Source organism: Canis lupus, chromosome 36, assembly GCF_003254725.2.
Source record: "Canis lupus dingo isolate Sandy chromosome 36, ASM325472v2, whole genome shotgun sequence".
Lineage (NCBI taxonomy): Eukaryota > Metazoa > Chordata > Mammalia > Carnivora > Canidae > Canis > Canis lupus.
Window position 1 is genome coordinate 14,131,195 of NC_064278.1, and position 17,171 is coordinate 14,148,365.

General features: G+C 37.7%; 1 protein-coding gene across 1 annotated transcript in view; it reads right to left on the bottom strand.

Annotated features, from left to right (window-relative positions):
* The window catches only part of LRP2 (LDL receptor related protein 2), a 196,484-nt gene that overhangs the window by 51,170 nt on the left and 128,143 nt on the right, over nt 1-17,171 (bottom strand). The window contains exons 39-48 of the mRNA XM_035698279.2: nt 16,054-16,974; nt 15,754-15,919; nt 15,222-15,380; nt 13,827-14,116; nt 12,875-13,078; nt 11,738-11,980; nt 8,737-8,862; nt 7,358-7,477; nt 4,385-4,516; nt 2,825-3,026 (exon numbers count right to left, since the gene is read on the bottom strand). Coding sequence (XP_035554172.2) covers nt 2,825-3,026; nt 4,385-4,516; nt 7,358-7,477; nt 8,737-8,862; nt 11,738-11,980; nt 12,875-13,078; nt 13,827-14,116; nt 15,222-15,380; nt 15,754-15,919; nt 16,054-16,974 — 2,563 coding nt within the window. The remainder of the gene's footprint in view (nt 1-2,824; nt 3,027-4,384; nt 4,517-7,357; nt 7,478-8,736; nt 8,863-11,737; nt 11,981-12,874; nt 13,079-13,826; nt 14,117-15,221; nt 15,381-15,753; nt 15,920-16,053; nt 16,975-17,171) is intronic.

Consider the following 17,171-nt stretch of genomic DNA (forward strand, 5'->3'; position numbering starts at 1 on the left):
TATTCCAAAATCCCCTGAAAGTCATGATTACTCAAGGGGTCCTGTTGACAGTAACAAAACATAAGCATATAGGAATCATGGAATTCATAATAAAGGAATTAATAAGTATGAAGGAATCCTGGATAAGGATTCACAAAGCTAATGTTTGACAATTCATGAAAGGATTTACTATGGAGGGCACAGGTGCTGGAGGCACAGCAGTAAAAGATGTTAAGATACCAAAGCTGAATATGGTCAGGTCACTAATCAGCAATGCCATCCACAAACCTAGGGTGCTGGCAAAGTGATTTATAACAAAATGTGTGCATGTAACTGGAAAGAAAGTTGTGATCAGAGCAAGCTGGTTCAGCCCCATTTGGTCTTCTGGGAGCTATTAAACTCATTTCCAAATGATTTGAAACACCAATGCTTTCTTTCCTCTAGATCCAACTCAAAAGGAAAAAAAAAAAAAGTCAGTTAGAAAAGCAAATCAGAAGATATCTGGACATAATTGAATGTCAATATTCCAGCAAGCTGCTCAAAACTCAGTCTTATCCAGGTTCTTCAGCTGCATCAGTAATGAGCCAAGAGGAAAAAAGTCAATAGGAAAAATGATCCCCTGTACCACCATACCAAATGGGGGAACATGCAAAAGCAATTCAGAAAGCTCAGTCAAAACAAAACAAAACAAAACCAGAGTGAGAGAAAGAGGTGGGGGGGGAGGAAGGAAGGGAGGAAAGAAGGAACAAAGAAAGGAAAAGATGAAATCAATAAGTCTGGTAGGACAGGGGTAAGTCACAAGTAATCACAAGATCACAAGTAATCACAAGATCACAAGTAATCGCAAGATCACAGTAATAATGGAATCATGAAAAAGGAGCTCAGAAAGTTCAGGAAGGAAGTAGAGGTAACCTAGAATCTGATAAAAATTAAGACCAGATACATATCTCTTCTGTAGATACCAAGGCTGGGTCTCCAGAAAATATCTCAGACTGATGGTACTAAATATTTACAGAATTTAGAAGAACATATAGCAGTACAGCATAATAAAACTCTTTAGCAAGTCGGGAGAAAATACAGATAAGGATTTATTCACTTTCATTACAAAAAATTAAAATCTACAGAACACATCCACATCAGTTAAATATGGACAAAAAATAGTGAAATATGATTTCACTACAAAAGAAGACAGCTCTGTCTTCTGAGTGTCTTCGGGGTCAATACAACCACCGCTCAGCAGTGTCTACTTGGGCTTCATCATTACCATTTTTTGGTCATAATGCCAAGCCCCTGTGCCTTTTGCAGCACTCACAGGACATGACTTGACCTTCTCTGGCCTCCTTAGGACTACCCTCACGAATACACAGCTCTGCACCACACTGGATTTCAAGGCCTGTTGAGGGACTGCCTGCCCCTAAGCCCATGGTTCCAGAAGCTCAGCTGCTCCGACCTTGTGCCAGCTTTTTATGTTTTCCATCTCCTTTCTTAGCAGGTGATGAGCTGACAGTTCTTGTTGCTGACGGCATGCGTGTATGTCCTTTCACCGTCATAGGCACGTGCAATATCTTTCCTTCACTCCAGTTCTATGTGTCCAAATGCCTAATATATATTGTCACCCCAGGAAATCCCACTACATCAAACTCACTATCTACCTGGAGCAAACTCCCTCCTGGGCTCTTCTACTTTTCTTAATGTTCTTACTATTCCCCTAGTCCATCAGGGTTACACATCATTTTTCTTCTCAATTTCCCTATACATCCAAAAATTTGCCAAGTGGGGATAGTGAGAAGGCAGGGCACCAAAGAAAAAGTATAAATCTTTGTAATGGCCCATTTAGAGAAGGTGATAAGAAATCAAGCAACAGGATATTATAGGAGAGGTCCACAAAACTGGCAGGCAGTGCGCTGAAACTATTTTGACCTGTAGTACTCTAAGAATTTTACATTTTGTTTCCAGCATTTAAAATCAGAGTATTTAGGGGCACCTGGATGGCTCAGTCAGTTAACCATTCCACTCTTGATTTCGATCCAGGTCATAACCTCAAAGTCATGAGATCCAGCCTCATATCAGGCTTCCTGCTAAGCATGGAACCTGCTTAAGATTCTTTCTCTCTGCCCATTTCTACACCCTCCCCCACCCTTTCCCCCTCCCCCTCTGCCCCTCCTCCATCTCCCTCAAAAAATAAATAAGTAAAATCAGAGTATTTAATATGAAAATCCAGATTTCCCTTTCTCTCAAAATAGAACAGCACTTCTGTGCAATGCTAAACAGCATTTGTATCTCTTAGCTGGAACGTGCAATCTCAGCTCACCTCACCTGCCTCTTCCCATTGTTTCATTGCCTCTAAGCCTAAGTGCCAAGCTCCATATGATCATGCTTGTACTGTTAGTTTCCTTATAGCAAAGGGAAAAATAAAATATTTCTTGTATCCATGCCTCTACTCCCATGCCTCTACACCAAGTGGAAAACCAAGAGTGTCACCTGCTTCAAGAAAGAATTTTCTTATATCAAGCCCACTTCATTCACCGGCCTGGCCCTCTGGACAAGTTACATTATGCCTTTCATGAACCGTAAGCCCTTTTACCATCATGAGCCCCTTCCTCCATGAACATATTAAAAATTGTATTTAATGGTCACATTGGTATAAAGGCAAATATATTAATATTATGTATTAAAATACTCTCGTTGATCTAAACGTTCTCTTTTTTCTTTTGATTTTAAATTAAATCCAAACATTTTCATAGGCCACTAAAAGTACATTACGGCCATGATGCCTAATGGATAAATTAGCCCTGCCCCTGTGGACATTTGAGGTTACTGGGAAATTTTCTAAGCCCCAATTCACCTGTATGAGTGTGGGACACACAATCCATTACTACAGGTGAAATCATTTCCAGAGCAAGATCTCCTTGTGCAATTCTGATGCTCATCATAGCCATCGGTACAATCCGCATCGCCATCACAGACCCAGGATTTAGGAATGCACTTCCTGGATGGAGGCACATTGTTTGCACAGAGAAACTCAGAACTTGAGCAGTTGTGACTCTCTGAAACCAAAGCACACAAGAAAAAGAAACCACATGAAGATTCATGGTAGTAGTCAAATCCATTCTGAACCATTTTGCTTGCTTTATATTATTTAGTAGTCTGAGGGATGAGGCGAAATTAGAGTAAAACAGGTAGACAAGTCACATTACTATCCTAATAACAGATTATAATAAAAATACCTTTAAATTCCATTTTAACTGCTCTGGACCTTGAATTTTTTTTTCAGAAGTAAGAAATAAACATAATAAAACATCTCATTTAGTTTTCCATAAAATTAATGTAAAATCCTATTTTTCCCTTACAGCTTCAGAAAACTATTCCCATTTGTTATTTGTATAACCAAAAATGACTTATACTTAGTAAAAAAATTTTTGGTTAACAAAGTGTAATCACAAAAACACAAAGTGAGATAGGTATTTTTATGCCAGTTCTACAGATGAAAATTGGAGCTCAAACTAGATGGCTCCAAGTCATAAAACTTTCTAAAGACCTAGGGCTTCAAATATGGTCTTTTTTCTCCAAATTAAGGGTTTTTCCACTACATTACAGTTACCTCCCAAGTAGAATGACGGTATATAGGAGGATAGGAGGAGAATATGTCAATAAGAGTCGTCAGAAACCATGACACTGTTCAGAAAAGGATGAGATGCTAAAATGTAATTTAAAAACCTGGCATTTTATCCAATCTCATTGTGGATGAATGGGAGACATAAGAGGGGGAGGTGGGAAAAGTACATGCTAGTCTATGTTTGTGCAGCTGCCAACTACCCATTTCAATGGATAGAGTACATATAGACAGCCACCAGTCAATGACATATGGGGTTACAATGAAATGCAAACATCAGGGAGCCACTGTACAATGGCTATACAATGGAAAGACACTCTTCTAAGACATCGTAGCTGAGTTCCATGCACTGTTGGTAATGGAAAATGGTGTTTCATGGTCCGTTCCACAAACCACTCAAAAGGAATAATGCTCCTTCCACCCACTCCTTGAAATAACCACAGCAAGGTAATAGATGAAACTGGAGGCACAGTTAATTGCTATACTGTTTAAAGCTGCTAATAAGATTGGCCAATTGAGTTCTCTTTACCTGCTCCAGAAGTATGGGACATTATTTCTGTTAGCTACATGTAAGAGAAAGATAATCAACATTAAAATCATGTTTTTAACATTTTAAAGCATCTAAGTGGATGCTATCAAACAACTTCAGAGTGTAAAAATAAGGGTAACATTTTATCAGCATGCAATCAATTAAAGAGGCATCTGACTGTCATACTCTCCAATGACACAAAAATAAATCTCCCAATTCCAGTTTCCCTTGCATCTCTGCAGAGGAATGAAGGTTTCACTTACCACAGTGGTGTCTTTCATCTTCATCACTCATGTCCCCACAGTCATTATCCCCATCACAGATCCATTCCTCTCGAATGCACCTCCCACTGTCACACTTGAACTCACTACTTAAGCATGTTGCTTCAAGGTACTCTGAGGAAAGATAAAAAAAACACTGTCAGGGAAAAAAGTGGTTTGCAGTCTTAGAAGAAGCCTGCTATCACATGGGCTGTCTAAAAAACCTGACAGAGCATTATCTAGCTATGTACAGCTATGTAGGCCCTCTAAGGAGCCTGGTACCAGTGACCAGTACTCTAAGACTGAAGTAGTCAAATGAGGGTGCAAAGCCTCATTATTTTTTGTTACTAGGATGTGATTTGATATTTCCTTACAGGTATGATAGAGATATAATAGTCTTTTCCCAAGAGACTATAAATTACTATTTCACACATTTCATTTTTAAGTCTACTTTTCATCCCAAAACATTTTGTTTGATCCCAACCATCCTCCCAGCATGCCTGATCCCCATCTTCCGGTGTGCACTCTCTCTTTTTATTTTTTATTATGTATTATTTTATTTATTTATTTATTTATTTATTTATTTATTTATTTATTTATTTATTTTGCTTTTCTCCATAGCACTTGCTACCTTTCAACATGCTATACAATTTACCTGTTTTGTTGCTTGGGTCCCTTCACTAGAACATAAGCACCATGTGGGCAGGGATCTTTGACTTATTCACAGATATAGCCCCAAAGTGCCTAGAACATAAGTGCTCAATAAATATTTGTTGAATTAAACTGATAAGATAACTTTATGCTTTAAATTAGACATCAGTGACTCAAATTCTTTCATCATAACCCCACATATCCTTATCAACTATTTGTCATAGGCCCATACACACAGGGTCCCCTCAAAATTAGTCTAAGGCAAAAGTAAATTAAATTTTAACTATAAAAAATATATCATAATGATAACAGTAAGGAGAAACAGGACCTTTCATAAGCTGCTAAGAAAGGAATGTACATCACCACAGCCTTTTTGAGAGTCAGAGACCCCTTGGCACAAAAAAACACCCCTAGAAATCTAGAAATCTAGCCTATAAGCATCTTTCCATTGTAAGGTCTCTATTTGTGTTTTAAAAATTATATATTAGCATATACAGAAAAGGATAAGGAGAATTCAACACTCACCGGTAGTAGTGATTCTAACTGGAGAGTGAGAAGGCTGAGAAATTGGAAATTTTGCTTTTTTGTATACATCTTATGATTTCTTTAAAACAATACTCCTGCATATTATGAGAATGCATCCATAAATAGGATAGGCAGTTGGTACCACTTACTGACTTTGGTTCCCAGGGAGAAGTTTGGAAATGATACTTACTCTTCTTTGAACCAATCATTCTTATATCTAAGCCAATCTCTAATACTATTCCATTCACCCAATAGTTATGTATTTCCATTATAGATCCTTAAAATTCTACATGTCCTTTCCTTTCTACAAAACTATCAGTGTTGGGGAAAAAGGACTTGGCAAAGAGCTTCAAATACTACTCTCCTGAGAGAATAGAAATGGAAGATAGTCTGATTCAGCTGTAAAACTATGAAAATGGTACCAAGAAAATAATATCAAATAAAAATTTTATATATAATTATTGTATTGCAGATAACTGTATTACAATAGGGGAAAGATAAAAGCCATCTAAATGCTTGGAAACAGTTAATGCAAAGATAATACAACCACTCGATGGAATATTATACTGCCATGAAAAGGAGCATGACGGGCAGCCCTGGTGGCTCAGCAGTTTAGCGCTGCCTTCAGCCCAGGGCCTGATCCTGGAGGCCCAGGATCGAATCCTGTGTCGGGCTCCCTGCATGGAGCCTGCTTCTCCCTCTGCCTATGTCTCTGCCTCTCTTTCTCTCATGAATAAATAAATAAATAAAATCTTAAAAAAAAGGAGCATGAAGACTATGTAAACAAGGGTCAGCAAACTTTCTCATAACCAGGTAGCAAATATTTTAGGCTTAGAACATATGTTCTTTGCCACACCTACCTGACACTGCTATTGTAGCACAATAGCAGCCATAGACAATAAGTTGCTACAATCTAATAAAATTTCATAAAGATAGGCAGCTGGACATGGTCATAGTTTGCAGAGTGATTCATTGACAGATAAAAAAGCAATGACAGTTATGTTAAAAAAAATGGGCATGGACATAGATTAGAACTTGGAAAGGTTAATAGCAGCCTTCAAATACAAATAGGCAAAAGTGCCTCCAGGAATACAACCAAAGGCTCCCAGAACTTCTTAGTAAACTCAGATGGCCATGGGACCTTACCTCATAAGCTGGCACACAGAACAGGAGGAGGATGTGTGTATCTAATATGGCCCTGCCCCGTATATATAATTCCAATCACTCTTGCATCCTCCCACAGCCTTTGGGCCAGAACTCAACCAAACTCCGAAATTCCAATTCACAGTCAATTAAAGTTAGTTGAGCTCTATAAGCCAGGCACAATATTAGGTGCATCACCAACATAATCTCACTTCATGAACATCAGTCAGCAGCCTCCATACCCTGATCAGCTCCCCACATGGCACCCTACACTAACAGGTTTTTTTTATTTTTATTTATTTTTTTTTCAATTTATTTATTTATGATAGTCACAGAGAGAGAGAGAGAGGCAGAGACACAGGCAGAGGGAGAAGCAGGCTCCATGCACCGGGAGCCCGATGTAGGATTCGATCCCAGGTCTCCAGGATCGCGCCCTGGGCCAAAGGCAGGCACCAAACCGCTGCGCCACCCAGGGCTCCCAACAGGTTTTTTTTTTAATGCCTGTCTGCTGAGGCTGAGTGGTTTTATCGTCTTAGCTGAGAGGAGAGGCACAGAATGTAAACATTTGACAGCTGTGATCCTAGTCTGTACTTGGAAGTAATGGAAGAGTTTCTCTAGCTGCATCATAATGCTTGTCTCGCTTGCTTACTCTCTTACCACAAGTGGCAGGTTCATCAGAGCCATCAGGACAATCTCCCTCTTCATCACAGTACCAGTGTTTAGGGATACAACGTCCAGACGTACAGGGAAACTCATCACTGCTGCACGTGTGAGAAGCTGAGGACAGAGGTAAAACCCAGGAGTAAGACACAGGCTTGTTCCCATTAGTCTTAACCATTTGCCCATATATCTGAAATAGGTGCCAGGGAAAGAAGACTGAGGCCTGGGCAGAGTTTTAAATAAGCTTTCGGGGGGTGGGGGAAGGGGAAGGCAGGGAGAGAGAAGGCAAGCAATACTGCTCAACTTTTCTTTCTAGATTCTAGAAACCCAACAGAAAATTGTATTTGTTAGAAACATCAAAGAAATATCTTTTTGATATATGAAACAAGTTACATATAAGGAGACTTGGTTCTATGTTTTCTGCTGTGACCTAAAAGTAAATAACTTCTATGGAGACAATATTAAAAGCAGAAATGACCCTATCTGAGCTCAGCCCACATGGTTTTAAAAAGACAGTTGTATTCTTATTCATCCTTGTTATATGGGATCTTTACTTGCAAAAATGGCTTTACCTATTCTTGTCTTGAGTAATCTTAGGTAGCTCTGGTCAGATGTACTTTCTAAATTGTTTTGTGGGTACAAACTAAAATCAAGTCTTACATTCTTCTGGTCTACAAGGCCCTTTGCTTTGGACCTTGGTATCTGATGATTCACAGGGGTAAAATTGATAAGGAAGCAGGTCTCTGATAGGTCATACTATCTCTAATCTACATGTCCCTCTCTGATGGCTACATCTTGAATTCTGCTTTGTCCTGTTCTTACTGCAACTGACGCCTATTCTATGACTGTACCCTGGTCTGGTGATAATTACTAAATTCTTAAATTATGCATCTATTTATGCTGATAGCCTCAAAGTTATCAAGCTTAAGAAAGGCCTTTTAATTCAATGTATAAATACAGGGAAATGCTTGACTGAACCAAATTGCTAAATACAAAACAAAGGTTTCTGAAATTCAAGCATATTTAAAAGAAAAGTTCTTTCAGTTACTAATGGTAACTTTAATCATATTTAGAGTAAATATAAGAGCTTGACATCCATATTCTGTTGTGGGCAGTGATTCCTGAAAACAAGAGGCCCTGGACTCTGGGAGAAATGGCTCCACAATTGTAAAAGGTCAGGTATCAAAGCAGGACTCTGGAACAAGTATTTGGAGTAGAAATCCATTCAAAGACAACAGAGAGAGAGGTTGCTTATGCTCCTCTAACCATATCCTAAAGTAACTGCCTGAGGTGACAAATAGCCCCAACACTTAGGCTATTATTAGCTCCAGACATGCACCTCTGGAATCACAGAAAGAGCAGCAGGTTTCTCTTACCACAGAAAACAGGGCTTTCATCACTCATGTCTCCACAGTCATTATCTTCATCACACAAGTAAAAATGAGGAATGCAAATGTTGGTCGTCTGACATTTTACATATCCAGGCTGGCAGGTGCGATCAGCTTGGAAAAGACAGCCAGATAAATATTTGGAACAGATTCATCACATAGATATAGCATTAAAAATGTCCATGCTAACTAACAGAGCTACTGGACTCAAAACACCAGAAGAGAGATATGTTTAAACCTCTCACAGAGGCATCAACCATGACAGTTATTTTTCACAATTGCTTCTAGAGTAAAAAGAAATTATTTCCAGCTAATGGGGGTGGGGGGTGAGGAGAGAGCATGGTTAGTTACTTTGTCCTTTAAATCATCTGTTTTAATTATTTAATAGCACCAACAAGAGTCTCAACTCTTAGTTAAATAAACTATGGTATATCCACACAGTGGAGTAATATGTAACTGTAAAAAGGAATGAAAAAGATCTCTGTACATTAATAAAGAATGACAGTACAAATCTCCAGCATACCTTGTTAACAGAAATAAAGCACGATTAAAAGCCAATAATGAATCTCTCCTCTAGCTATCCAAGATATTGAAAGGAAAGAAGGCTAAGGTGAAGAAGGTGGATACCCTTTGGATAGATTGAGAAGATAAGAAGGAAAGACCGCTGTGAATATACCGATCATATAATTTTGACCATGGAACCATGTATATTACTTTGTATAAATAACAATGAAATAAAAATGGAAAAAGGAAACCAATTCTTAAAATTTGGAAATGGTAATAGAAGCAAATGCTACATCAAGTTAATAGCATAATCATTCAGAGAATAAATTATTCAAGTGACTTTAAAACCATTATTCTGTCTACATCGCAGGACATAATCTAAGAACAAAAAGGACCTAAAAATCTTAAATCATGATTAGTAGATTTATTAGTAATAGTATTACTCGTGTGGTTATTTTGAAATTATAGGCATTTCAAAATTATGGTAGAATAAAGCAAATAAGTAAATATCCTAATGTCATCAGAAACCAATATTTTAAGCATAAAAGAGACAGAATTATAAAATCTAAATTAAAAAATTATAATCTTAAATTAAAATAGGAAAGACTAATATACACTTTTTTTCTTAAAAAATTGTATTTCCTACCTCTGTATACTGAAAAGCCCTGAAATGAGAGCCAAATAGGAACCAGCAACTCAACACTGTGGTAATCTCTAAATCAACAGAAGGAATGAGGTCTCTTTCCAGGTCTTAGTTAGGAAATGGACAGGAATGCGCCATGTCAAAATAACAGAGGACCCAACTTAGCAGAGCTCCCACTGGCCTAAGATAGTGAAGTTGAGTGCCAAAAAGACTAAATGACTTTACTGCACTAAAATTCAAATATGTAAAAATCCATTAGTCTAATACTAAAAACAGGACAAAAACTAGTACTCATCGGTCACCAACTCATTACTCCAAAAACTGACGAAGGGAAAGAATCGAGAATTTATCTCGCAGAATTATACTTCAGAGTAACAAAATAGCTGATAAGGAAAATTTCTTCTTTATGGAACTTTACCTAATATATGTAGAAGGAATAACAGAATTTTAAACACTTACTTTGTAACTCTTAAAGAAATAATGGATTTCTAAAATATGTTCATGTATGCTAAAACCACTGGGTAACAGGTTAATGGAAAGTTCTTAAGGGATGATTCAAGCTGACTCCTAAATCCACTAATTAATTTTATCATTACTTAATGTGGAACAACCAAGTATTATGTGTTTCATGATGTGATGCAACAGGAAATATACAGTTCCACCTATGGAGAATTCTTACTCAAAGAATTGAACCTAATGTAATCAGACCTCTAGGTACAAATTCCAGTTAGTAGGAAATCAGGACAAAATAAATGGCTCAATTAAGCAATTAGTCAAATCCAGAATGTGGGAGATCCACAGGATAACTCAATGGCTTTTAAAAAAATAAAGCCACTGCTAAGGTATAAAAGAGATTTAAGAGCCATAATCATCAAAATCCATGTGTAGACCTTGTCTGAATGGTAATATAACAGAGCAACTGCATAAAGACATTTTGGGAATAATGATTACACTCAAATTTGGATTGAGTAGTCAAGAAGTATTGTCAGTTTTGCCAGGCATCATAATGGCCTGGTAGTTGGTTTTCAAAATATCTTCATAAGTGACATGCATGTCTGAGAGTTGCTTTATAACACTCAGGAAAAAAAAAATCAGGGGAAATGGATGAAACAAATAGATCAATTGTTGATAAATGTTGAAGTTGAGTAATGGATGCCTGCATTTTACTATTCTTTCTACTTCGGTACATGTTTGAAATTTTCCATAAGAAGGAGTTCTTTTAAAAGGCATATCCAAATAAATATTGTATGTAACTCTCCCTATAAAAGCAGCAGAGCATGGAGATATATCCAAATTGAAAATGTATTCAAATTTATGCACTGCTCTCTGATTTTCCCTGGATGCTGAGGTGCAAATCCCAGAAATTTCAGAGAAATAAATGAAACAATTTACCAAAAAATGAAAGAAAGAAATCATGACAGTCAACACTACACTGTATAGTTTTGTGCATAACAGACATTAACCACAACACATTTAGGCAATAGTATTTGTCAGTAACTATTGATACTTTTAAAACAAAAAAAATTTTGTCAAGTGAATTTTTAGTGTGGCAGATATGTAAACTAAAGATAAAATATTTGAGGATAAAATACTTAATGGTCATATGGGTCCATAAATTTAGGTGAATAATTCACATTAGAGCTGTTTTTAAAAACCATTTAGCAGAATATATTAAAATGAAATCGATGTTCTAGATACTTTTTTTTTTCAGAAAGCCTTTGTTCCTACATAAAAATGATCTCCCATGAGGGTGAAAGAGACTCAAGAAATCAAAACACACACACACACACACACACAAAAGATTTCAGACCCCAAAGCACAATAAATACTTGTTGAACTTACAGCAATTTTTCTCATCTGAGGTATCATTATCATGGCAGTTGTTAATGCCGTTGCAGACAAACTGAAGAGGAATGCACCTTCTGTTACTGCAAGTAAACTCCACAGTGGCATTACATTCCCTGAACAGGCACCCTGCCTCATCACTATTGTCACCACAGTCATTGTAGTGGTCACAACGGTAATGATACTGGACGCATCGCCCATTGGCGCAGGTGAAGGCTGTCGGCTGGCACGTATGAAATGCTAAGAAGAAGAAAGAATATCAATTAAAGCATCATCCTAGTTCCTAAAAAAAGAAAAAAAAATACAATCAAATGAAAGGGATACTTTGAGTTTACCTTCTAAAGCAAAAATGGCTGCAAAAACGGACTGCGTGCAAAGTGAGATAAACTTTCAATTAGATTAAACAAAATAGGTTGTATACTTTTTTTTGAGCAAATTAGATATTTTAAGCAAATGTCAGAGTTACTTCATTTCTCTCTCATCTCAATTTAAAATTTTATCCCAATCACAGAAAAGCATACAAACACAATTTCCTAGGGGAAAATAAAACTCTTAGCCCCTACACAGTCTATTGGAAAAATGTAGCTAACTTCTAGTATTTTACCCACCCCATCCGGATGGAAGCTGAACACTGATTTCAATAAATTTTTAGGGATCCTTCTGCTATGAAAATTAATAAAATGATAACAATCACCTATTAGAGCTCTTAGTTCCATGCTAAGCCATGCTTAACACGCACCAAGGCCCATGCTATGTTTTTCATATATTTCTCTCACTCCTCACAGAAATTTTAGTAATAGATCCATCTTACAGATGAGGTGTCTGAGGCTCAGATAGGGAACTTTCCAATGACTACACACGTTATAAATGGCATAACAAAGATTTCAATCCAGCATCTTTGCTCTAAACCACTACAGAGGTGCTTCCTAATAAAGCATCATACACTATTCCCTGGCATGTGTATCAGCTTATATGTGATTTAACAGTCTGAATTCTTGGACTAAATGTTTTCAATTCTAACAGGACACATAGATACAAAATTCAAACCTATTCACATACAGCAGGATTCTGTACCAAACACTTGGCATAAAGACAAGTTTACCTCCTAATGAAAGCTCCAAGAGTCCAACTCACCACAGACGCTTTCCAGCTCATCACTGCCATCACCACAGTCATTATCGTTGTCGCATTTCCATTGCTCCAAGATGCAGTGCCCATTGAGGCAGGTGAACTTGGAACTATCACATCGTGTACCATTGTCCACAATGCAGTGTTTTTTGTTGTTGGCCAGATACCAGTGGCCCTCATGTGGACATTGGCACTCAGCACCATTTGGACCTGAATAAAAGTTGGCCCAAAAAGCAAAAATTTGTGTAGCAATCATTCATATTTTCTCTTCCAGAATAGCAGTGGCAATATTTCTATATTAAAGGCACTAGAAGACATACCATAGAAACTCTTCCCATCAGCTTCTCAACTATATTGAGTGTTTTACTCAGAATGAAAAAAAAACCCCACCAATTCTAATAAACATGGCTAAGTCACCCTAATCTTTAACAACTAGCTCTTCCCTACACTGAAACATAGAAATGATTCTCACTCCTTAGCAAAATCTATAAAGCAATAGTATCAAAAGATGCATCTTCCTATGAATCAGTTGCCATCTATAAAATACACAATGAATCATATAATGCCACACTTTAAAATATCATCAGAAATATTTCAAACTATAAATAGTACCTCCTAAGTGGAAGAACTAGATCCTTTCATAAGGGAGGTAAGCTCATTGTTGGGAATTTTTATGAGTCATGAAGTTTGGCAGCCAAAGACCCCATCTTTCATTTTTTTTCCACCAAGCTTGAGTTAAAATTGCCTTCATAAGAGGGCTCCATATCAAATAGAAAAGAAACCTGTTAAAGTCTTCCTCTAAACATATAAACCCCCAAATCTATTTTACGAATTACTCTGAAATCAAGGAGAATCTGGAATTTTTTTGCCCTGTTAGAGCTGAATATCCCTCAGCCTTCCCTACCAAGCATCATCATTATTATTCTACACGATTCATTCTTTGTGGGCAATGCCTTACCTGGTGCACAAATATGACTGCAGCCTCCATTAAACTCGCTGCAAGGATTGCTACATTGCTGCTGTTGGTTCTTCACGACAACACGAATACCATTAGGCCGGAAGGGAAAACTCGTGGTCATTGCCGTCTGACCTGACCCATCATATTTGTTAGCTCGGTAAATTCTTTTTGTGTTCCAGTCAGTCCAATAAATATACTGGCCATAGAGAGTCAAGCTAAAAGGATGAAAGGCTGTGTTGACAATGACCTCACGCTGCGTGCCTGTTAGAGTGCTACGTTCAATCTTCTGCCTAAAATGAAGTAAAAAACAAAATGTTGGAATCCAGAAAGACTAAGTCTTTCAAATGGCAGCCCACTGCCTGGGCCTAACCATTCCTTTACGCAAGACCCCAATTTTCTTTTCAGGAGCAGCGTATGGCAGGAAGAAAAGTTTCATCTGATGATGGGAGTCTTCATTTGCATATCAAACAATGGCCTACAAATTCATTGATTTCCAAATATTAATCTAACCTTTAAGTAATCCTACAAAGGGAGCCAAGCTGAAATTTAAAATAGGAGAAAATTATGAAATAATACATACAATGCATGGAACTCGGTGTTTAGCAATAATAGTCACTCAATAAAATATGAATTACATTTTCCTTCCCACTCCCTTAAGGACTTTCTCGATTTGTCATTTACCTAGTACCCAGAGGTATTTACCTATAATGATCCAAATTTAGACACTAAACATCATTGCTTGCTTCAAATGAGAAGATGAAGAAAAGATGAGATTGTTAGGTGCTTAGTGTCACAGCAGAAGACCAAAATCTTAAGAAAATAAGCAAAGTTAAGATTCCTGACATGTAGACACCAGCAATAATAAAAGAAATCATCTCATCTTTTCAACTATTCCATTAGGATGATTGGAATATGAGTGATTTCAGGGCTACTTGAAGAAGTTACATATAAAATTAGAGTTAGAAAGGAAAACACTATGAAATTGGCTGAGATGACCATAGTTAAAGACTAAAGGAAAATGTTTTTAACTGAAGGCTAAAGCCCAGAGGACACTTAATAACAATGTGCATTTAAAAGATATTCTATTTTATGATAGTTACATGGGGCTTGGAGATTATAAATTGAGTGATTACATTTGTAATTATAATTGAAATTAACTCATCTAGTAATGTATCTTTAGATGCCTTCTAGTTCATAATTATTCAATCTCATGATAGATCAATTTTCACAAGTACATTCACCAAGCTAGAATATGGTTCATAAAACTGTGATTCTACATTTTGGCCATATCTATTTGGCATATTATATTTTCATCGCATTATGCAAATCCCTCCTCTGAAAGTGGAAGCAAGAACTCTTCTTATCAACACCCACAAAAATAATGAAAGAACGTACAGACTGGCATCTGCCCAGTAAAGAAGATCATTTTCGTAGTCCAGAGTGAGCCCATTGGGCCATACCAGGCTGCTGTTCACAATAGGTACCCGGAAATTTCCTCCCAGTGTGGCTCTCTCAATTTTGGCATTAGTACCCCAGTCAGTCCAGTACATGTACCTAGTCATCAAAAAGGAGTCATAATTAGTTGACCACCAGGAACCCCATACCTTTTAGTTAAAAAAAAGAACGGCAGCCTTCTTTAACTGCAAATTTCACATTAATATAGCAAATGAAACCCACTCCATCATCACTCACAAAACTTCCTAAAACTTACTGAGTAAGAGTAGTAATTCCTATTACATAGCCAACCTTTCTAGCAACAACAGGAATTACTTCCCAAAGTTACTCATGTTCTTTCACCCTTGAATATATAGCTACAGAGTTTCAAGTCCATAAAATGTTGGCTGTCTATGAACATAACCTAATTTCAGGCCCCACTCCCTCCAGAAATAAGCATATAGAAAGTATGAAAAATAAGACTGTGGCATACCCTCGGCAAGGATCCAATACAATTGCTCTTGGTTTTGAAACGTGGGCTATCACAGTGCGCTGAGACCCGTCCTCCGCCATGGAGTTAATTGTCTGGTTGGTGTAGTCACTGTAATATATTCTTCTATTGATCCAGTCAAAGGCAATGCCATCAAGATTCCCTTTACCTGGACATACACCAACAAACACACACAAAGGCATTAAGAATCCTGAAAAGCATTTTAGAACCCCTGGGGTCATCCACATGTTTTGATTACATTGCGTCAACTTCCAAGATAAGCTGCTCCTGGAGTGCCCTTACCTGAAATAACAGCAGTGGGTGATCTGGTCCCTGAATTTAGACTGACGTATGAAATCCGACTGTTTCCAGATTCTAACGATTGTGTGAAGTAGATTCTGTTACTTAGGCCATCATAGGCTAGGTCTACAGCAACTCTATCCACACTTATTGCTTGGAAAGGTGGGCTATGAACCTCAGGGTCCAAATGTAAGCTTCTCAAGGTGTTTTCCAAGGCAAAGATGAGGAAATTTTCTGATGGCATGGCACAGCTCTTGCCATTACCTTCTAGAGTTCCAAAAGCACAGCCACATTTTGCAGTGTCCAATCCAGGCAGAGCAAAGCAGAAATGGGTGCATCCACCATTATTTTCCAAGCAAGGGTTGTTGTTGACCTCAGCTGGTGATCGGGGCTGAACACTCTGGTCGAAGATGGTCACATCTCTTAGCCAATTGAGATTGTCCCTTATCACTGTTGGTGGCTCACTGCTATTTGGTTCCTTGCTAGCTTGGAAGATTTTTTTTAAATTCCTGTCTACCCATATGATAGAATTTCCAAAAACAGTGATGGCATAAGGAGTTGGGTAACGACTGCCATAACGAATCACTTCAGTTTCCTCTGCCTCAATACCAATCCTTGCAATTATATCTAAAGAATCATCAACCCAGTAAATGTAGCCATTGCTATGGTCTACTGCCAAGCCCCGTGGTGTGACAATGCCTTCTGATACAAGCACAGTTCGATTGGTACAATCAAGAAAAGAACGTTCAATCTTTGGGCTTTGCCCATAGTCAGCCCAGAAGAGATACCTGTTCTTGGGGTCTACAACAATATCCCTGGGCCTATCTGCTGTGGCTTTAAGGAGAATACGACGGTAAGTGGTATTGATCCGCAGAACTTCTATCAGTGTTTCAGACACGAAAGCATTGGTGAAATAAAGATTTCCTGCAGAAAATGGAAGAACGTGCTGATAAATGCAAAACCAAGAAGGAAAAAGAGGGAATCTTTCCAAATTCAGAACAAAATATATAAGGCTGAGGTTTTGTCAGTAAATGTTATCTTTTACAAGATAATAAATGACTCAGTTTAGACTTGGAAAAATTTCTCTTAGGAACTAAAATTGTTTCGGGCTGCCTGGGTGG